Source organism: Tripterygium wilfordii, chromosome 10 (genome assembly GCF_013401445.1).
Source record: "Tripterygium wilfordii isolate XIE 37 chromosome 10, ASM1340144v1, whole genome shotgun sequence".
Lineage (NCBI taxonomy): Eukaryota > Viridiplantae > Streptophyta > Magnoliopsida > Celastrales > Celastraceae > Tripterygium > Tripterygium wilfordii.
In genome coordinates, this window is record NC_052241.1 from 9,491,950 (window position 1) to 9,514,231 (window position 22,282).

Genomic DNA, 22,282 nt, shown 5'->3' on the forward strand with positions numbered 1-22,282 from the left:
TTGAATAATTGAAAAACCGACCAAACCTTCAATAATCAATCGATTACGAATCTCAATGTTTTTTGTTTCAGCTATTCCAAATATTTAGATGGATGTACGCGATTTCATATGAATCATATGTAGCACTTTCGATTTCACATGAATCAGGGGCTCAAGATTCTATATGAATTATGAGCGCCCATATCGATATTTGAGATGGTTGGGATAAAAAACTCCGGATCCTTGTCATTTTTGAAAAGGCCAAAAAAAAAAAAAAAACCTCAACAACCCTAGAATTAATGATTCAAATTTTTAATCAACCAACAACCCAATGCAAGACCTTATTTTGTAGCTAAAAAACAAATATAAACACATCCAAGGCATACCGCCCCACCACTGATTACTTTTCTTCTCCGAAATTATATTTATTAATTCAATATAGGAAATTAAAAAATAAATAAAAATCTTCATCAGTCTTATTTGTCGCCTCTGACTGACTCTCGACGTTATTTTATTTTACCAGTGTTAGGTGAATATAGTAAAACTTTTGATTTCCTTTATAAAACACGATCATCCACCCTCCTTCCTCACTCAACTTTCTTGCAATCATCGACAAGTTTCTCTCGCTTTCTCTCCCACCAAACACCACAAAATTACTGCATCCATACCAATTCAAACATGCCGATTGACACCTCATCACTTTCCGGCCACGGACAGACCGTCTGCGTCACCGGCGCCGGTGGATTCATTGCTTCGTGGATGGTGAAACTACTTTTGGAGAAAGGATATACTGTTAAGGGAACTGTGAGAAATCCAGGTCAGGAATATTCCAGTTCAATGTATGCGGATGCGTTTTATGTGATTGAGTTTTCTGATTTCGATTTTTTTTTTTTTGAATAGATGATCCGAAGAATGTTCATCTGAGAGAGCTTGAAGGAGCCAATGAGAGGCTAATTTTATGCAGAGCTGATCTCCTTGATTATGAGATGCTTAAAGAGGCCATTGCCGGATGCGACGGTGTATTCCACACTGCTTCCCCTGTCACTGACGATCCAGTAATGCTCTGCTCGCTTTTTGAATTTTGAATCCCCTGTTTGGTTCCTCAGAAAGTGACGGAAAAAAGAAAAGAAAAGAAAATGATATTTCCCATTATTTATATATATGTAATTATGGCTATTGAAGAAATTGTCAAATATGACTGATTGTTGTGTAATGTGGATTGATTTTTTTTATAAAAAGGAGCAAATGGTGGAGCCGGCCGTGAACGGGACTAAGAATGTAATAATTGCAGCGGCGGAGGCTAAAGTGCGCCGTGTTGTATTCACGTCGTCAATTGGTGCGGTGTACATGGACCCTACTAGGAGTGCCGACGACGTAGTTGACGAGTCGTGCTGGAGTAATCTGGAATTCTGCCAGAACACTAAGGTTCATTTTCTGTTACATAATTAAAATTTTTCATTTTTTCCTAGGAAAAAGTTGGCCTTAAGATATGCATAGGTAATACTATTAGTCAGACAAAGCCCACCAGACATTCCACCTTGCAGAGAAATTTCTGTACTGTTTTTGGGAATATCAACGTATTGTTGCCAACCAAATATTCCAAAGTGACATAGGGATCTAATCTTCATTGGGTTGGTTTGGTTCGACTTTAGTAAAATTATTAAAAAATCCTCACTTATTTTCTCGCCCTGGATTATGTTCTAATATTTTGTGATTTTTCTTCCTTTTAGCTAGTAAAATTTGAAACTAAACATTTTTAATTTTTTTCTACCAATAATTAAGGCCAATAAATTTTCCACTCGTTTAAATGAGTTAATGAGTTCCTATGAACTAGTAAAGGGGAATAATAGAAAGTGTATATTAGGTGCGGGTTGTTCTGATGGTCCGAGATTTACGTTTATTCAGTTGTTCGAATGTTATGTTGGGCGGAGTGATTTCTAGATTACTAATATATATATAATTTACTCAATCAACTTTATTTAAAATCAAACTTTTAGGATGCCTAATAGTTAATTTTTGATTTCATGTAATTATGACCAAGAATGTTAATCAACAATGCAGAACTGGTATTGCTATGGGAAAGCTGTGGCAGAGCAAGCAGCATGGGAGGTGGCGAAGGAGAAAGAGGTTGACCTAGTGGTGGTGAACCCAGTGTTGGTGCTTGGACCAGTCTTACAACCCACTATCAATGCTAGCATTATGCACATCCTCAAGTACTTGAATGGCTCAACAAAAACCTATGCCAATGCTGTTCAGGCATATGTGCACGTCCGGGATGTGGCACTTGCTCATATTTTGGTCTTCGAGACGCCCTCTGCCTCCGGCCGATACCTCTGCTCCGAAAGTGTCCTCCACCGCGGAGAGGTGGTTGAAATTCTGGCCAAGTTCTTCCCGGAGTACCCCATCCCCAACAAGTAAGTAGTTAACAACATTACTGTCTTATTTGGAAACTATTAGTAGTTTTAATTAGTGTCAATAATTAGTCTGTCAATTAAAGCCAAAAGAATGGAATTTAAGGTTAACTAGGTTACCTTTTAAACAGACAAAAATCATGCTTGTGCCATTAATATTTAGGCCATGTTAGTGGCTAGGATTATGACTTTTCCGGCTATTGCACGAAAGGTTTAGGGTATCATTCAAGTTTTAATTCACAGAAATTCATTAGTGGTTTAGGGTCCAATTATATAACTTTCAAAACGAGAGTAGGTTAGTATATAATTTCTCTATAAAAAAAAAACTATATAATTTTCGAGTTAGTTGAGATTGCACCTCCAACAAGCAAACGGGTAAGGGAATTTTAGAATTCTCCTGAATTTACAATTCTCATCCAAATAATAACAGATAAATAGTGTGGTGCAATGCACTTACCAAACTATTAAATGAGAAATGATTAGTATGGAAACTGGAGAGCCCCTAAATCCGTCGTTGAAGATGAAATGAAGAAACGAGAGATCAAATAAACAATCTCAAAGTAAACAAAAGAAGACCCCCAAGAAAACTCTCTAGGAAATATTTAGAGAAGTGTGACATTTTGCTGATGGCGTGTGACGTCAGCTTGACCCTAATATGTCTAAATGCGAAGAAGAAGAAGAAGAAGTGGTAGAAAATAGTCAACGTAAAGAATTAGCAATATAGAAATTTTGGAGATTCTGATGGTAGTGCAACTGTGCAAGTACACCATCATGCTAGCAGCCTCTACTTATCTTCTCTCTTTTCTTCTTGTGGTGGGGGCAGTTGGTGCACCCACTTTTGACTTGGTATTTTTCATTGCCTGCAACAGTACTTGTAATAGTTATAGAATCTCACCATAAACGAACAAAGACTAGTGGATCAGACATATATAGACCCCAGAAATAGAACAGTCTAAATATTAAAAAGAAAAAGGAAGGAAAAAAAAAAAAAGAATACTTGTGGAGAAGAAGGGTTCTCACCTAGCTTAATGTCTTTGTCACGTTTGGCCAAGTGACTCTCCTCACCTACCTCGAATATATATATATATATATATATCACCAGACATATAGGTGGATGTGCAAACAAACAGAACTATATGCCTAACATTTATTTGACTTGTTCACTTATAGTTTTAGATATATTTTATATTCTGCACATTTAAATTTGTAATGATTAAACAGGTGTTCTGATGAGAAGAACCCAAGAAAGAAACCCTACAAGTTCTCTAACCAAAAACTCAAGGACCTGGGTTTGGAGTTCACATCAGTGAAGCAATGCTTATATGAGACAGTGATAAGTCTGCAAGAGAAAGGTCATCTTCCAGTCCCAACACAGCAAGAAGATTCTATTAAAATTCAGTCCTAGAGTATTCAGTACTATTAATGAAGTCGGGCTTGGGACAAATGAATGATATATGTCCTGTTACAAACTGTATATGGAGGATTTAAGCATGAATGTGAAATTATTTTATAATGAAAAATCCTCATTAATTAATAAATTTTAATATATGTTGACTTGTGACCTTCTAATTGTCAATTTTTTAAGAGTTAATCTATTAAATTAAGGTTCAATTTGGTTTGTTTTATGTTTTATTTTCAGACGTTTTCTGTTTTTTAAGTGATTTTAATTATTTTCTGTTTTCATGTTTTTAAAATGCGCAACCAAAGGTTTTCAGATTATTTTTTATTTTTCGAAAAAAAAAAATAGAAACAGCTGAAAAACAAACAAATCTGAAAAAAAAAAAAGAAGAGAAAGAAAACGGATAGAAAACAAACATATCAAAAGACCATAAATATTTCATACCAAGAATTTTTATTTTTTTCAAATAAAAGTTTCTTTTCTCCCTGTCTTCAAAAAAGAATAATATGTGAAAATTCAAGCACAAAATGACATCATAATTGATGGAATTATATAACATTTTTCCACTTGTAAAAGAAAAAAGCTTTTGATAGCATTCGTGGTAGAACAAAACGATTCCGATAATAAGGACAACTACTATATCAATTCATCAAGAATTGAACGAAGTAGAATTAGAGAAGAATCTAAAGTGTTTTTATAATTCGACAAAAAACCCCCTTTAATGAGAGTTTACAACCTTAAATTTTTTGAATCAAAACAAAACCCTAAGAAAAATTCTAATTAAATAAAAATGAAACTCTAATTAAATAAAAGAAACAAACAAATTTCCAAAAAAATGTTGGTCTTCCTTGAGCTACCTTGGGGCCTTCCTCCAGGAATGGCAATCTATATTAGGTGTCTAATCTTCTTCTAGCGCTCGCTCTATGAAGAGCACTCTGGTCGTGCTGCATCAGCGTTCCCTTGTTGGAGAAAACCTGACCTTGAATTTTATAGAGTTGTAGTAGTAAAAATCTTGTCGAGAATAACATCATCGATACAAAAAAGCATATCTCTAGCCAATCTCTCCTCGAACACTCAACTTCAATTATCAAAGAGAACGAAGAATTCTTTACCTTGTTAAACCAATCTGGAATGACAAATTCAACAGACACCATATATAATGTTGTTGGGATTTGTTAGTTGACTAACGTCTAATTTCTCCTCCATTATTTTTTCTTTGATCTTCTCTTACAGTAATAGATCTTCTTCATCTAGATAATCATCGAATACTGGGACTAATAGTTCACCTATCCCTAAATCAATGGAATCCAAGTCCAATTCTTCCTCTTTTTCTTCATCAAAGATAGGTGTTGATAAATCATCCATATCATCCTCCTCTTCTGAATCATATATTGGTTGACCTGCATCATAATCGTCAATTCGTAATCCTGACTCCCACCACCTTGGATCAAGATTTCTGACTTGTCTTCTTTCCCTTACTCCCTTGTCGCCAAAAAGGATTAGTGAAAACTTCATTCTGCCTCCTGCAGACTCGGTAGTGAGTTTGTTGAAGTGCTTACACAACTTCGAACTATTGTGTTAACAACTCCATTTGTCTTGTAAATTGACCTTGCAATCTCCATTCAAATTGCTCAAAGCAATCCAGACTCATATTCTCCCTTGCATACACCTCCAAAGTCGTATGCTTTCCGACAACTTGTTTCTTTGGCGACATGACTAGGAACGTACAAAGCTCTAATACCAACGGACGCAAAACGTGGTAGAACAAAACAATTTCAATAACAAGGACAACTTCTACTACGTTAATCCACCAAAAATTGAACGAAGTAAGATTAGAGAAGAATCTCTTAATTTTTATAATTCGACAAAAAACTCCTCTAATAGAGTTTACGACCTTAAATAGTTGAACCAAAACAAAACCTTAAAGAAACCCTAATTAAATAAAAAAAAGAAACTTCAATTAAATAAAAAAACAAATTTCCAAAAAAAAAAAATTGGTCTTCCTTGAGCTACACTGGGACTTCTTCCAGGAATAACAATCTGCCTTCAAAGTCCAATCTTTATCAACGCTCGCTCCAGGGAGTGCACTTTGGTCGCGCTGCATCAACTGACGAACAAACTAAACAAAGTACCACACAAGGAAGACCAAGGACCAACACATATACAAGCATTCGGGATGTAGGATTTGAATTTTATCATTACAAGAGGACTGTGCCCACAAAGAGAAAATCTTCAAATCCTTCTATTGTTAACTATGATGCTTGCACATGCATGCATACACGCACAAATGGAATTACAGCAGGACATCCATTTGCTTCTGGCAGATGAGCTGCTCATTCTCAGCCTCCTTAATGGCATCATTGATCTTCCGTGTCACAAGCCTCATTGCACTAACACATTTTTCGGCATGCACCATTCGTTTCTGAACTGCCACGAGCTCCATGAGCGCCTCTTCCAGATCCTTGGTAGCCGATTTTATGACAAGCACACTATTTGCCTTGATGGACTTCAATGTAGTTTTCATCTGAGCAATCTTTTCGACTTTAGTCATCTTTTCCAAGTACTGGCTTAGCCATGAAACCTCAATCTTGGCAGCTTCTAAATCTCTCACTTCATTCTGAATGACTTTAAGCTCAGAAACTTTGAGAGGGATATCAGTGCTTTGTAGTCTAGAGACAACACCACAAACAATTTCGAGCAACGAAGCCCTCATAGACACTGACCTGTACAGGCAATTAGAAGTAATATCTCCATACTTGGCAAAAATGGCCTTTAGTATTGGTGCACTGCTAGCCTTGACTTCATACCCATAGACAATCACCATTTTACTGCTGCTGACTTGATTTTCAGCTGGAATTGTCGGCTCATTAGGTGAGATCTCAATGATTTTGTTCTCCAGTCTCCTCCTACTAGAATGCTGCAATTTTGTTGATTGGCATGATACCACCTTGGGCAACACAGGTTTCTTCCGCATAGACCTAAACAGAAGTCTCTCATGTGACAGCAGTTAACATAATAAATATATCACAAATATGTGAAAAGAATCCAATAAAATAGACTGTTAAAACACAAGCTACAAACTTAATCGAAGCCAAATCCATTCTAATCTGCATCACAAACACAGTGAAACAAGGTATGCCTCTGAACTACATAAATCCAAAGTATTATGCTCTTGTTGGCATGGGTTTATACAATAAAGGGAGTAATCTAATATCATAGTGCTCATGGTATAATTTTCCTGCGTAGTTGAATTATAGCAGGGCATACAAAGACCACAACACCATAGCTACAAACACAACCACAACCACACACATACCATTCTTCCACTGGTACAGACCGTATCATGATAGAGTTGTTTCTAGGCCACAAGTAAGAAGCAGAAGCAGATGGATGAGTCATGAAAATATTACCAATGGCAACGTTCATGATTAGTGCACTATCAAATCATCTAACTATTTCACTAAGCAGCATCAACACGGTAACAAATTCACTCACTCATGCCCCTCGTGGACTTGCAATTAGTAGTTAACATAGATTGGTCCAACTACTACTACTATGACTAAATAGAAACTTCAAACATGAGTGCAATTTAAATAACCAGTGGTCTTAATGCTTTTTTGATTCATTGGAAGTACTTGATTCAAAACTGAATGACATCCAAGTTTGCAAAAACTGTTTGGCATTCATTACCATTACTGTGGAGAACATAGAAAATGAAGAATAAGGAAGAACAAAGACGCTATTACTGAAGAACTTGTCTACCTGTGTACATATGAATGGATTTTGCACATACGGTATAGGATCAAGTAGATAAACAAAAATCTTGCTATTTTTGTATTATACAGGTCAAATTGATCAAATAAAAGAGAGAATAAATTTCTGCATTATGGTTTTTTTTTTCCAAAGTGCATTTGCATGTGTATTTCAACTGCAAGCCACAATGTTTCTCATCGTCAGGAAAATTTCAACCATTGTTATAAATGAAACTTACCTTCGGGGAGAGGACCCTGGACTCAGAACGTCAGTTGATTTTCCCTGTTGGCAAAGTTATTGAGCATAAGATGCATTGAGAGAATAGTGCCATTAAACAAGTAGAAATCACAATTAAGAACACCCCAAAGTACTAGTTGAAAGAAACAAGAAGAGAAGGAAAAAGATTTTTGATTTGCATCATGGGAGATGATGCTTCATCATTTATCTGCTAAAGATAGATTTGCATCATGCATGTAAAATCTCATCAAATAATGTTTAAGGATTGTTGATGTTCTGCATCAGTGAAGGTTTCCCTGTTCAGTAGAAGTATTGGCCTCATAAATTCGCTGAGGCTTCTACTCCCAGGAACTTTATGACGCTGCCTATGATGCTACTACCCATCTGACTAAATTGCTTTCCATGTAGGTCATCAAATATATGGATGCTAAAAATTACAAGGTAAAGCCTTAGGCATTACAGAAAGGGATAACTTAGAAAATGAAATCTAAATTTTGAAATGGATAAGGAGCAATAGTGAACATCCACTTTTGCAAGACAAGGGAAGATTAGAAAGTTTAATAGGGGAAAAGACCGAGAGAGAGGGAAGGGAAATAGCAAGGGAGAGTCTGATTCAGTAACAGGGAAAATACTTTTGCGTCTCTCTAAAATTGCAGTCATGGTAATTACGGAATTCATCATGCATGCCCAAGTCATGCACAGATATGCTCAATTGATTTATTCTGTCACAGAATGCGTGCAGTGTGCTAAATTCCAGCACAAAATCTGTACAAAAAATCTGAAGAAACATACCATAGGTTTTTGAGAACCGTGGTCATATGAAGGCCTCACATTGCCAGTTATACTTTGGCATTTATATCCAAGTATATGATCATAACTGTCTAATGACATCCCCTCGGACTCTACTGCTTTCACAAGATAAGGCTCAAGCTTCGTAGCACAGTTTTCAATAACATTCTTCCCCAACATCCAAGAAGTTGGTGAAACATTCTGATAAGTAATGTCATTCCAATCAATATATTACTGTGGAAGAAATATGTAAGATGTATAAGAGAAACATATTACCTGGCTTTCTTTTTTAACACTATCCAAAAAAGGATTGAGAAGCTCCACCGATATATCATTGCTTTCCATAATGGCATCAGTCATTATTGTCTCCATGTTAAAAAATACAGCCTTTGGGTAGTCTGGCCTTGAAGTTTAAGAGAAAAATAAACTTAGTGTACAATCCTAGCAGTAATAGAACCAACCTCTTTCAGAATAAAGAAGCCTAGAAGGTATTCTTGCTCTACCAAACTATACTAACGTATATGAACAACCATTACATTAAAGAATTACATCACAAATACAATCCTAACGATAAGAGATCCAACCCCATTTCAGAATAAAGAAGCCTAGAACGGTAGTCTTGCTCTACCAAACTATATTAATGTCCAAAGCCATAAATAAACATATTTGTGATTATGAACAACCAATACATGAAAAAAAAATCTAATTCCTAGTTACATCAGCAGAAAATCGTGCTACTTCAATTAAGTGAGAAAGACTTCATCTGTATGAAAAACAGGATGTTAACTAATAAATTTAATTGAAGAATTGCTGAACCATCAATAGAGGAAGATCATGGCACTTCTATAAAGTAAAATCCCAACAGCAAGTGAAACTATAAAGGGTTTTTAAGTTCACCATCTAGTTAACCTTTCAAGATTTCAGAAGTGAAATTAAAAAGGTCAGTTACAAAAGTTTGCGTGATAATATACATGGTTTGCCCTTTGACCCACACTTTCTGGTGAAACCAACCAGAAATCTCTTAATAAATCATAATCTATCAGATCCAAAGCCCAAATAAGATCAACAAAATGGAATTTCTACCAAAATAACCAATCGATGATTGTCATTGTATAGGGGGTCCAGGTACGATACCCAAAACCCCAGGCCTATTCACAAAACCAACTGCACCAGTATCATATCAATATAATTCTGGTCCGGTGACTATCCAAAAGAAGAGCACAAAACATGCATTCAAACTGCACTGGGTAAATCGCAATCACCATCTCTTGCAAGAAACGGCCGAGTGGCCAAAACTGTGAGGTAAAGATGTTTAGCAAGTAGAGCATTCATGAGCAATTTTCCTCCACAGATTCTTACCTAATAGTGGTCAAGAAAAACTGGAATAGTTTGACGATCAATTCATCACACTCAAGGTCCAGCATCACCATAACTACCTTGGATACTGCAAAGACTTCCAGGGTAGAAACTGCCTTGGCAAAATAACGGTTGCCCATTTGAGAAAGCTCATCAAATGCTGCCACAATCAGATAGAATACTTCCTATGCACCAATAATATTGTCTTATCACAACAAAAGCTTTCAAGATCACAAAAGTTCGGAGGAGATGTAACAAAAGACGTTAAATTAGGATCTAAACATGAATACCTTCAATCTTTCATCATCATAAGGAGCATGGGGTGCTGTTATCCTCATAAGCTCCATGAGGCAATTAGCAACTAACACCTTCACATCCATATTGGAATGTCGTAAAAGTTTATCACAGACCAGTGCATTTTTCAGGCGCAATAGTGCGATCATAATGGACCCAGATGATTGATCCATCTTCGACAAGGATTCCCCTGACCTCTGAAAAAAATTAAGAACAGAAAGACGAATGAATGAGAAGATGCGCTCTAGGTGTCTGTTGGACATCAAGAGCAATCAATTATGAAGAAAAATACAAAGAAAATCTGAGCAATTGGTAAAAGAGGTGTGACATTACACATTAAAAGCACAAATTGACCATCTTTTGAACCTACTACAGTAAACCAAGGCAGGATGGAAGCACCTACTCTCATATGGAATACTGACAATAATTGTAATCTAAAGCATATGCTCTTAATTCCATTACACCTTCAAAGCAAATAAATCATATTTACTGAGTTTTAGCCCACACAATGAACAACAACTAAGATAAACAAAAGGATATGGCGAAATGCTAATCCACATATGAAAAAAGCCCAACAATGAATGAATGTGTTTTGCTTCCTCCAAAACAAAATGAAAATTTATTCCTTCCATAGCGTTAAAGAGACTAGAAAGAAACTAAATTACTTCAAACCACCACAAGCCAGCCACAACAAATCTGAAAATTGAGACCCAATAAAAAAAAACACTTTTTTCATAAGAACAACAAAAATAACGCAATTGAAGGGATTGGTCTTACATCAAGAAGGGAGAGAAGTTCATCAATGGAGGTTGAGGGTTGAACGAGTCTATTCGCAGCATCCATCAATTGCTGTTCAAGCTCGCTTCCCGCCATTTTCAGTGTCTTCAAGATTTAACACTCAAAAGTCAAAACCCTCCCCTTCTTTCTCTGGTTTCTCGATTCGAAAACACGAACCGAAGAGAAAAAGAGACAGAGGAGACAGAGAAACTGGCAGGGTCAAATTTATGAAGTAAAGAGTGAGAGGACTGCATGCGGAGCCGGAGACAGACTTGTCGAAAAACGAACCCCACCAGTCCATACTCATCGAAACTCGAAAAGGCACGGGTGTGATTAGGTGGCAACAAACAAAAAAAAAAAAGGGTGTGGGTTGGACATCACGGTTTTACAAAATGAGACTACTTGTGTAGTTGTGTTCCTCCCAAAAACGACTATTCAAGTCATATAGAAACGTGTGGAATATGAATTTTAAAGAAGAAGTTCGATTGGGAAAAAATCTCGAGTAGATCAATTTTTGAAAACAATTCATTATATGAATAAAAATTACAAATGTTTCATACTCATTCGATAAACACCTCAATAAATTTATGATCCAAATTCATTAGTTGGACGTGCTCTGACACTTATCAAAGATTTTAGCTAAAAAGATACCGTTTGGTCGTCCACCAACAAATGATCTATTCCATTAAGAGCTGTCTCACGTCAACACTCTCTCTCAATCAGATTGCATATGCATAAGAGACTTTGAAGCAACAAGAACTCAAATTTGTTTTAAGTAAAAGCTTCGATGCTAAGCAAAAACACAAAGTACGTGTCTGGATCTGTATCAGATCGCGATTGGAGTAAGCTACTTTAGGTTATATCATTACACATAAAAACAAATAAAACAGAATATGATTGATCACACAATCTGTTATATAGAAGTAGGATTAAAAATCCAACAAATTCTCCAATGACCACACAATCTGTCATATAGCAGTACAGTTAAAATCTAACACAAAATATTTAGGAGTATTCACCTCCTCCTCCTCCCCATATTGTTGTTTTCTTCTTCTTGGGACAGTCTTATTAGATTGTCAATAATTTGAGTTCCCTGTATGTTCGTATGTTCTTTTTGTGAGTTTGTGATTGACAATGTCAGTGCAACGATGATGATTTTGATGATCGATCTCTTTCGATCTACATTCGGATTTGCATCTACCTCCAAATTTGCTTTGAGGCACACTCAAATTGTCAACTCTATTTTGGATATTGTTTCAAACTTTCAAATTGATAGATTTGGATATGAAGATGCAAGCTTGTTGTTTCAATCCTAGCTCAACGTGAAGACAAGAGTTCTATGTTTGTTTTATGTTGTGTTTTCATTTTATTTCTAAAGTCGGGTGTTCATCCCGGTGTAGTACCTCCGATGCCTGGTTGAGCTTGTAGGGTTGAGCTTGTTGGGTTTTGTTTTGTAGTTCTTATATTTGTGAGTTATATTCCATCGTTTCTGGTGGCTCGAGTGTTGTTTGGTCTCATATAATCACCATATGCCATCAATCAATCTCTATATGGTTCGAATCAGGAGAAGATACATCAGTTATATGTCTGAAATTTAGGCTTGGGTTTAAATCGGACAAGATTTTTGTGTTTGGATCTTAACTTGGGTTTAAATTGGATGAGATTTTTTTTGTTTGGATCCAAATTTTAGACATATAACTTATGTTCAAACTAGATTTAATCTAAATTGAACAAATTCGGTCATTTGGACCGGATGGAGTTTTGCTCGTGTGATTGACTAATCGGGCCGGATCTGCCTATTTCGGATCGGTTTGAATTATATTTTTTTAAATTGGCCAAATTAAGAATATCCAAGAAAAACATGACCGGAATGTAATGCTTCGCTTGTCTGGCCTGATAAGCGGGGACGGATTGGATACATGTCATGTCCATCACTATCCCGTCGTCGTATTCTTCAAGCAAACATCCTCTCGCATTCATTTCCCGAACGACGTTCATCGTTCTCCGCGTACGCACCACATAGAATTGATCAACGAGGGTAACTCCTTCTCTCTATGCGTCTTCTTTGATTTCGAACACCAAAGCTTCGTCCAGATATGAAATCTTGATTTCGGTGTTAATTTTGAGTTATCGCTGGGTTGGATCTGATTCTGATTGTTGATTTGAAATTATGAGAGGATTTCTGAGTAGTTCTTCTTTTCTTCATAAAGATGCTTATCATGACAGTGTTTTGAAGGAAATTTACGGATAAGTTGATTTCTTTTATTCTTAGACGTAAGAATTGCATCATCTAAAGTATTGATGCTGATTTTGTGGTGTAATTATGGCGAATTTTGTGTTTCTTGTGTTTTTGTTTTGAAGGGGTATCTCTGAAAGGGAAAAAGTGAAGAGCAGCTAGTATTGACCTTCAATTCAGGAGTTTCCAAGAGAGAGTATCGAAATCCTAATCTATTGAATGATGTGCGTGCTTGCTGTTTTATTTTTGGTTTTCTACCTTTTGTCTTGTCTTTAACTTTTGGCATTTTTAAGGGACAATAAGGATTTATCATTTTGTTGCTTAATTTGGCTTTGTAGCTTTGTGTTCACTTTGGCGAGTTAGATTTTTTATATTGAGTTTTAGATTTATGTTGGTAGTTTAATATGAATGATTGGTTTGCTTTATACCAATGTGGATTTGGAGTTGCGTTTATAACAAATTGGCTATGTTATGTCTGTTACTTTGGAGCGACTTGATTTTTTATAGTCGAATTAGATTTAGCAAGGTTTATCTGGATATTGCATCATTTTAGGCTACGAGCGTTCCTCTTGGTTATCTTGATTGTAATATTGTATAGGTTTTACTTTGCACTTCATTTTTGGGGTTTCATACCCGAATCTTAATTACCCAAATTTGTGTCGTTGGTGGATTGATTAAATACTGAAACATAGGCATGAATCTGTTATGCATTTGGAGCAGTCTCAAATATTCTTGCAAAGACCTTTTACATGGGTGTGGTTTATATTATCATGAAATTTTGATTGCTTAGGACAATGTCACGATGGACCAAAACTGTGTTACTAAAAGAATATGTTGTGAGGATATGCAGTTAGATAGCTTGAGTTTTGCAATATTATGTCCATCTGTTTTGTAGCATCCACTGTCAGATTCAAATTAACAAAGCTTTTCTCACAGTTTAATGGGCTACCGCAAATTCTATCACTTTCACGGATAAGGATCTTAAAAAGTAAGGAAGTCCTTTGTGGCTCCGATGGCAATTAGATCAACGTGTTATTGAACCGAGATTATTAGTACCGCCAATCTCTGGTCATATATGGTGCCACAGTTTTCTGTAATTCATACCCTCAAAGAATGATTTGTTCAGTTTTGTGGGATTGGGATTGGTAAAAGAAAACCTGTCTTACAGTTACTGGTTAACAATGTCCAGATTTTCATAGTTCTTTTCTGGATTCTAATGGCAGCAATAATGATGACTGGTTACTTTAATACCATGTTAAGCTAGTTTCTAGGGGAGGTCCCACATCCCTTGGGAAAAATACCACGTTTGAGCTAGTTACTTACAAATTGCAAAGCTTGTTGAATTTTCCTAGCTACTGCAGAATGCGAAGATTTCAGTTGGGTGGGCCTGCTAATCATGTTAAGTTGTATTTGCAATTATTTTTTGTTTAAGTCTACTGTTTTAGTGTCTGCAGATGCTGTTTATTTGAAATTATGTCTGTACCCCTGCTTGGTATCCGTATCACATATTGGTTCTTTTGTTTATCATTCCTGTTTTCTCTTATTAATTCTGAAATTATAAAATGAGAATCTTCTTTTCACATTTTCAGGAACTAATACTTGGCAGTCATGACTGATGTGGCATAATGGAAGGACAAGTTCATGCGCGTTGTCTCCAAATATATCATCTCTTTTCTGGGGATTAAGAGTAAAATTTTCAATGGTGGCCCCTAAAATCTCCCAGCATCCAATTATATGCTATAGGCAAATTCAACCTTCTGATTTAGAGATTTTAGAGCAACTACATGGTGACATATTTCCTATTAGGTAAGCGGCTTAACTATACCCTTTGTGAGATAATCTTCTGGAGGTTTCATTTGCTTCTTCATTAAAATAAATGTCTTTCCAGGTACGAGTCTGAGTTTTTCCAGAATGTTGTTAATGGACATGATATTGTGTCCTGGGCAGCAGTTGATCGTAATCGGCCCGATGGTCACAATGATGAACTTATTGGATTTGTAACTGCACGAATTGTCATGGCAAAGGACACAGAGGTGGGTCCTCTACCTTTGCCAGGGTAGGACTTGTGAATTTTTTTTAATAAAAATTTGAAAGCATAGTTTCTGATAATTGCTGATGAGCTCGTATAACTAATATATCTAACATCTGGCCTGCAGATTGTGGATTTCCTTAGATATGATTCCTCAAAACCTGATCAAACATTAGTCTACATTTTGACACTGGGAGTAGTAGGAAGTTACAGAAACGTTGGCATAGGTAGGAACTTTCGCATATGATTTGGTTTATATATGTTATGCTGTTCTCCATCTAATCAATATGATAATATTGTATTTGCAGCATCTTCGCTTATCCAGGAGGTCATCAAATATGCTTCAAGTATTCCAACTTGTCGTGCTGCTTACTTGCATGTTATTTCATACAATAATCCTGCCATTCATTTGTACAAAAAACTGTCATTCAAGTGCGTACGAAGGCTGCATGGGTTTTACCTGATCAACGGCCAACATTATGATTCCTACTTGTTTGTTTATTATGTAAATGGCAGTCGTTCCCCTTGCTCACCATTGTAAGTACAAAGAAAACTTTCTTTATTTTGACATTGGTACTTAGCATTTCTTTTCCCCCAAACTAAGAACATGAATTTTCTGTAACATTTGAGCAGAAAATTGTTCGGCTGCAAAATGATTGGGCATAATAGTTAGCATAGAGTTTTAGTCTTGTGAATGTGCTTGTGCTGCTAGATGAACGATTTGCTGAACTTTTACTGTTTTAAGTAAGTGTCTTCTTGTTTTTGATCTGCAGAGAGCTTGTCATGTTTCTGGTGAGTTATATCAGTGGTGGTCTCAAGTCAATAGCTGCAAGGCTGATGGGTGAAGAGAGGATGATAAAGTGGCCCAGATCTAGAAAAACTCAGTGTCTTATATCCATGCAGAACAAAAGAAACCCAACATCGGAGTATACCGGGTGTGAATACGTGTGACACGAATCTCTTTATCTTGTGATAATAAGAGACATGGTGTGGAAATTCAACTACCGGAGTATACTCCTTCCTTCTGGCCCTTATTTGTTTCAGCCATGAAATAATGCCTGTAATAAATCAAGAGCTGACCATGATCTATTGATCTGCTTTGGTTTGCTTGATTTTCTACTTGCTCATCAGGATGGTTGAAAAACTTGTATCTTGTCATCCAACCTGTAAGACTGTAACTGTAAGCTTAGTGTGTAATATATATATGGTTCTAGGACTATTCCCAGGAAGGAAGGAATGCAGATTGTTGGTCTTAATTGATTGTGAGTTTTGTGCTAATAACTTGTATAAGGTGGTTAAGGTGATTAGATCTAGCACTCATATTTGTTGATATGTAATTTCATTTCCATATCCTCTCAATTACTGACAAATGAAGTAGATATGATGCACCATATGCAGAATGAGTGGAGATGTAAATATGGTCCACAAGGACTAGATTGAGTCACAAGAAAGGGATCAAGACCATGCCAAAACAAAACTTATTCCAATAATTATAGTTCATCATGCTAAAACAGCAATTCTAAACCTTGGAGCAGACATGAAAACCCATATTTGTTGGGATTTACATAACCGAACCCACGAGTGGTGTAGGGGAGTGTTAAGACTTGTATTCTACATCAATAAGATAAGTTGTTAATGTGAATAAGTAAATATCAAATTCTTCTCAATCAAGATTGTCTTTTTAAGGACAACCGTGTAGGCATTTATCCCAGATTATATTTATGCGGTGTTGTCACGAGTATCCCCGATTAATAACAATAAGGTACGAAATGTGAAGAGGGTCATTGCAACCCAAACAATGACCGGAGTTGACGGAGGTTACCCAAACACGTTTCTTCAGTTTTGACATAAAGTCATTAGATCTATCCCTTTGTAAACAATACTCAACAGTTCAGAATTTTTTTTTTCCTTTTCCTTTTCCTTTTATTTTTCTATTTTTGACAAAAATATTCTCATTGCTTTGCAAATTGCCACTTCATTTCCTTTTTTTTTCAATTGAAATTAAAAAAACAGAAATAAAAATTGCAGTCCCAGCAACAAACAAAATCACAGCAGAAGTGATTTGTGATGGTGAGCCTCGCAATAAATGCAGATGCAGAAACCTGCCACGTGTAATTGCTGACGTTGCTACTCGTAACAACTGGAAATTACTTTCATTTATACAAAATAAAAAAAATTCGCCAAAATTAAAAGCCGCCATTTCCATTTTCCAAACCAAGACCATTCCTCACTCTCTTCTGCTCTGTCTTCCTCATTTTCTTGCCTTGTTTTTTTTTCCCTCCATTTATTCGGAGTGAGTTTAAATCTGACGGAGAAGAAGTGAGGAACAGTGAGTATCGGCCTTCCGGAGTTTCCAAGAGAGAACATCGAAACCCTAATCCAGCGAATGAGGTCCGTGCTTCGGTTTTTTTTTTTTCCCTTCTGTTTGGTTTTCTTTTGTTGAACTTTTGTTCGTTTTGGGGAGCAGTACCGATTATATATTGTGCGTTTCGTGGCTTTGTTATCAGTTTAGCGTTTTAAGGGTTTTGCTTTCGCATTTGTTTTGCATTTGTCTGTTAGGAATTTATACTATTATGTCCGCTAAGAATTTAATATGATTTGTTTTCTTCTAGAAAAAAGTAAGATTTAACGCAGGTTTTGTATCTGGATTATGCCAATATAAGCGAATGAGTTTTCGTCAATGTTGTTCTAGATAAGAGGGATTTTAATTCTCTGCATATGGACTGTTGAGATTTTGTCTCCTTTGCTCCAGCATTTGATTGATTAATTACTGAACCGTACAGATGAATCTATTATACATTTCAACATTTCTCAAATCTATATTTGGTATCAGGACTATGGAATAAGTCATAATGGTAGAGGTTTAGTGCCTCAGCAAGATGTGGCTATTTAGTGTTTGTGAGTGTCCTTTGCTTCTGCGAAATGTGAACTGTGTAATTTGGCGTACACAAAGTCTCATTAGACTAAATTGTTGGTCTTATGGCTCTTTCAGAGACCTTTTAAATGCATGTGGTTTATAATTCCAACGAAGATGGACACACTGCCTTATTAAGAAAATATGTACGATGATGTACAATAAATAAATTAAATTAAAAAAATGATGATGCATAGCCAGGTAACTTGGGTTCTGTAATACTATATCCATCCATTTTTCTGGCAGCAGCTATAGGATTCAAATTAATAAAAAACTAAATTTTAGGGGTGGCAATTTCCTTGTTTATTTTTGGTGTAGATCCTTTAGCAGATGTTTTCGATGTATGCATAACGTATGAAGATGGACATCTCTATAACAATTTTCTGCAGGCTTGGTTATACTTTTGTAGAGTTGACTCCAAGCTTTGAGCTATTAGGGATCTTTGTATCAACGTCAGAAAGAAAGTGGCTTTTATGTCTCTGCGAGTGATCCATTCCGAGAGTTTTCTTTCTTTTCTAGTATTAACAATGTCATTTCATGGACTAGTGAATAGTTCAACAAATGAGTTGTCAAGTAATGTGCTCGGAAATTTAGAATGCAACTCATGACATCAATACTTTTATGCTGGCTCTGATTACTTTTCTTTTTTGTTTTGTCAGGTACATTGCCATACTTTATTTACATAACCAAATTTACTAGAATCCTGCTTCAAAGATGTGTTGGGTTGGGCTGTTATAGGATGAATTGGCTGAGGAAGTTGGATACCTCCCACATTGGTTTTACATTTTCTATGTATTTGCAAGGGGACCAACTGTTTTGATAGGTAAGTTCTGTACCTGAATCACAACACCCAAATAAATGAATGCAATAGATGCCATTGTATGATAGGTTAGACATGTGCCTTTATGTTGTTTGTCCAATGGTCTAGGTGAAATTTATGAATGATTGGACAATTTGTACAGCACTTATTAAGGGAATAAGCTTGAACCATGCTAATGGAACTCCATGTTTGGTGCCCCCTTGGTATTAGGGGAGGGTTTCTCCCTGCGTCACCTATTTTGAAAGTTTTTTGAGGTGATATACCTGCTGACAATGTCTTGGTGCATTGAAACTAGGAATTGAAGATCCTAGAAGATTCTAAGCCTTGAAAATTTAGCGAGAATTGGATGCAACTATACTCATTACAATTTTGTAGTTTCCGACTTTCCACAGAATTATACTTTTTTTGGTAGGCCAAATTTGAAAGTGGAGCTGAGGATTTGTTCAGGAGATGTGAAAGAGGGGAAGCTCCCTATCCTCTTGTCTGTTAGATAGAAAGGAAGGGAAGGAAATGAGTGGTTGAGGTTTACATCGCTAAACTGACCCTTTATATTGTTCATCGTTTCTCAATTTATTGTGAGATTACTTGAATACTGCCACAGTGCCACCTATGGAACGGATTGGTTTTAAGAAATAGGGGATGGGAGTAATCCCACTGAATTTCATTCTCCTCCTTTGAATTCCAACCAAACAACCAAATTGGCCTTTTTTCCTCTCTTTTCTTCCCTCCAACAATTCATTCTCTTTCCTTTTCACTAAACATGGTGTTATGGGTTTCAAGTTTCAATAGTAGAGGGGCATGATGTTGTGCTTGTAATTTGGGATGGGTTCCTTGATTGAGGTCACTGGTTGATTGGTGTTGGGCTACAAAAGTTGCCTTTTTACACATACACAAAACACACACAGATACATGCATATGCTTGAGGGAAGATACTGACGTGTAAGACATTCAGTTATATAATTTTTTCCTGCAATCAATCATTTGATAAGAGTGTGATTTGTGCTTACAACTTGAGATTATGTTCTTCATATTTGAATTTAGGGTTCTTCTGACTTATAAAAGCACGGCTGATTGCGTACCTTCTTGTTTCTGTTTCACCTAATTCTGCTGCATGGAATTTTGGTGCTTTGTTGATGTAGGTCCTATTTGGCTGACTTGGCGTCTTCCCTCCAACACCTTGTGCGCCTTTAAGATGAAACCAAGGGAAAATGTAGAATCTAGAGCTCAGAGAGCAAAAGCAATCCAAGGTGATGGGCCGAATTGGATTCTTGTTGCTGGTGGTGCCTTATTAAGTACATTGTCAATTCGCCTTGGTTACAAGCTGAAGCAAACTCTTGACTCAAAGCAACAAGCAAATTCTAGTAGCAGTCCAAAAGGTCTTATTAGATATTGGCATTGATAAGTTGTCTTGAATGCAAATCTGTTGTTAACTTTTAAAGCTTTCTGATATCCAGGGAATGGAATATCTTCCGATAGACGGGGACCACCTGGTTTCCATTTGCATTCAAATATGTATTCCTTTCCACACGACAATGATGGTTGCTTTCACTGCGTTTCAGGTATGAGAATTCTTATTCTTTAGTTCCTTTAAAATTTGAAGGATTGAAAATGATCTAATTCGGCGCTTTTTATTTCAGACTTTCCTTTTGTATTGCTTGTTGTTTGCTTTTCTTCCTTGTGACCATGTATTGTCATGTGAAAAGGATGATGAAGGGCTTCTGATTATGTTATGGTTTTAGTACTCATATTTTGTGTTTAGTAAATATTTTGTAAAATGAAACTCTTATGATTGTATATAATTTTGAGCTCAATACCTATGGGAAGATAAATTCGTGTCACTTCCCTGGCCAGGCACCCTTTCTCCTTTTTCCGTGTCAGCATGAATTCTTGTTCATATTATTGTTCTGAACTGTTTTGCTATCTACCAATATTTGATTTAGTGTTCAGGGGAAAGACAAGCTGCAGCTAGGAGGAAAAATCCTTCAAGCAGATTTTTGTAGTGAATATGCTCAAATGGATAGTTACGACATTTCTATCTTATTTTCCTTAAATTCTGTTTTTATATGATTAAATTTTCCTTACATGTCATGTTGCTGGAATTCACACCGTGAAGTTCCTTTTGTGCTTGTGTGTGTTTGTGCATGTCATTTCATTAGGTCTAATGTAGAGTCTCGAGTCATGCAGGGAGTATCAGTTCATATGGATGGTTGAGAACGGTAACTGTAGTTGCTATGTCCCTGTAGCATTTTCTTATTTCATTTAATGCATTTGGCCAATTGATGAATTGAGTTAGGGTGTTGTTTTTCATATATTATGATGTTAAGGACCTCTGGTTTGGATTTGAAACAGGGAACGAAAGCATGGAGTTGAAGTACCCGCCCAGTGGCCAGGTGCTTTCTGACTCTGATGTTACTCTTCCACTGGTTACAGTTCCCTCCACTGAATATCACAAGGAGAATGGTGTTATTTGGGCATCTTCTCCTGATCGTTTGGAGTTGCCTCCCAAGCCTTTTCACCATTCAAATTGCTCAGATTCTCCATGTGTCTCAGAATCTGGTTCCGACATATTCATCAAGCGGGAAGTGATACACAAGCTTAGGCAGCAATTGAAGAGGAGAGATGACATGATACTTGAGATGCAAGATCAGATTGCAGAGTTGCAGAATTCACTCAATGCTCAGGTTGCACATTCCACTCATTTGCAATCGCAGCTTGACGCTGCGCACAAGGACTTGTTTGATTCGGAGAGAGAAATTCAGAGGCTGAGAAAGGCAATTGCGGATCATTGTGTAGGACATGTGGGCACAAATGGCGAGGAAAAACATGGAAATCTAAGTGAAGAAATGGTCACATCAATGGTGAGAGTAATCGAGTCATTGGAAAAAGGGAGGGGAGATGGGGAAAGAATTGAGAAGCTGAAGAGCATAGTTGGAGAGTTAAAGGAGGTGATTGAAGGAAAGGAATATGTGCTGCAGAGCTATAAGGAGCAGAAAGCAGAGCTGTCCATGAAGATCAAGGAGTTACAACAGAGATTAGATTCTCGGCTACCTAATATTTTGTAGGCAGACCCCTTAGTTTCCTGTGTATTATTTTCTTGTCTTCCTTGTAATGGTTTTGGGTCTCAATATGTAGGAGACGCTTCCCTTTCTCCTTTTCTTTCTTTCCATGTTTGGATTTGCTTGAATGTTAAGACAGTGGTTTATACTTGTGTATGTGTATGCCTTGAGATACAAGACAGACAAAAGAGACAGAAGTGGGGTATGGTTGTTGCAAAAGCAACGCAGTAGG

The 22,282-nt window shown here is 36.6% G+C and overlaps 4 protein-coding genes across 7 annotated transcripts; 3 read left to right on the forward strand and 1 right to left on the reverse strand.

Moving 5' to 3' along the window:
* Nucleotides 1–558: 558 nt before the first annotated feature.
* LOC120008035 (cinnamoyl-CoA reductase 1-like) lies at nucleotides 559–3,958 on the forward strand. Its single transcript, XM_038858540.1, has 5 exons — nucleotides 559–796; nucleotides 880–1,034; nucleotides 1,219–1,404; nucleotides 2,041–2,393; nucleotides 3,612–3,958. Exons 1-5 carry the CDS (start codon nucleotides 658–660, stop codon nucleotides 3,793–3,795), a joined length of 1,017 nt encoding a protein of 338 aa, XP_038714468.1. The 5' UTR covers nucleotides 559–657; the 3' UTR covers nucleotides 3,796–3,958.
* A 1,975-nt stretch (nucleotides 3,959–5,933) lies between these two features.
* Nucleotides 5,934–11,345, reverse strand: LOC120006838. Its single transcript, XM_038856943.1, has 7 exons — nucleotides 10,996–11,345; nucleotides 10,215–10,415; nucleotides 9,928–10,109; nucleotides 8,845–8,971; nucleotides 8,572–8,769; nucleotides 7,781–7,824; nucleotides 5,934–6,767 (listed from the first exon to the last, which is right to left on the reverse strand). Exons 1-7 carry the CDS (start codon nucleotides 11,089–11,091, stop codon nucleotides 6,083–6,085), a joined length of 1,533 nt encoding a protein of 510 aa, XP_038712871.1. The 5' UTR covers nucleotides 11,092–11,345; the 3' UTR covers nucleotides 5,934–6,082.
* A 1,505-nt stretch (nucleotides 11,346–12,850) lies between these two features.
* Nucleotides 12,851–16,538, forward strand: LOC120006982 (histone acetyltransferase MCC1-like). 2 transcript variants are annotated; one of them, XM_038857109.1, is made up of 7 exons: nucleotides 12,852–13,033; nucleotides 13,357–13,455; nucleotides 14,821–15,037; nucleotides 15,120–15,264; nucleotides 15,388–15,487; nucleotides 15,569–15,797; nucleotides 16,034–16,538. In XM_038857109.1, the coding sequence occupies exons 3-7, from the start codon at nucleotides 14,847–14,849 to the stop codon at nucleotides 16,209–16,211; spliced, it is 843 nt and encodes a 280-aa protein (XP_038713037.1). In that variant the 5' UTR covers nucleotides 12,852–13,033; nucleotides 13,357–13,455; nucleotides 14,821–14,846; the 3' UTR covers nucleotides 16,212–16,538. The 2 variants fall into 2 exon arrangements, with proteins under 2 accessions (XP_038713038.1, XP_038713037.1); XM_038857110.1 differs by lacking the exon at nucleotides 13,357–13,455 and having other exon boundaries at nucleotides 12,851–13,033.
* A 908-nt stretch (nucleotides 16,539–17,446) lies between these two features.
* Nucleotides 17,447–22,204, forward strand: LOC120006990. Of its 3 annotated transcripts, none has more exons than XM_038857121.1 (5): nucleotides 17,447–17,651; nucleotides 18,834–18,997; nucleotides 20,134–20,370; nucleotides 20,449–20,553; nucleotides 21,344–22,204. In XM_038857121.1, the coding sequence occupies exons 3-5, from the start codon at nucleotides 20,187–20,189 to the stop codon at nucleotides 22,054–22,056; spliced, it is 1,002 nt and encodes a 333-aa protein (XP_038713049.1). In that variant the 5' UTR covers nucleotides 17,447–17,651; nucleotides 18,834–18,997; nucleotides 20,134–20,186; the 3' UTR covers nucleotides 22,057–22,204. The 3 variants fall into 3 exon arrangements, with proteins under 3 accessions (XP_038713049.1, XP_038713050.1, XP_038713052.1); XM_038857122.1 differs by having other exon boundaries at nucleotides 18,913–18,997; XM_038857124.1 differs by lacking the exon at nucleotides 18,834–18,997.
* Nucleotides 22,205–22,282: the final 78 nt, after the last annotated feature.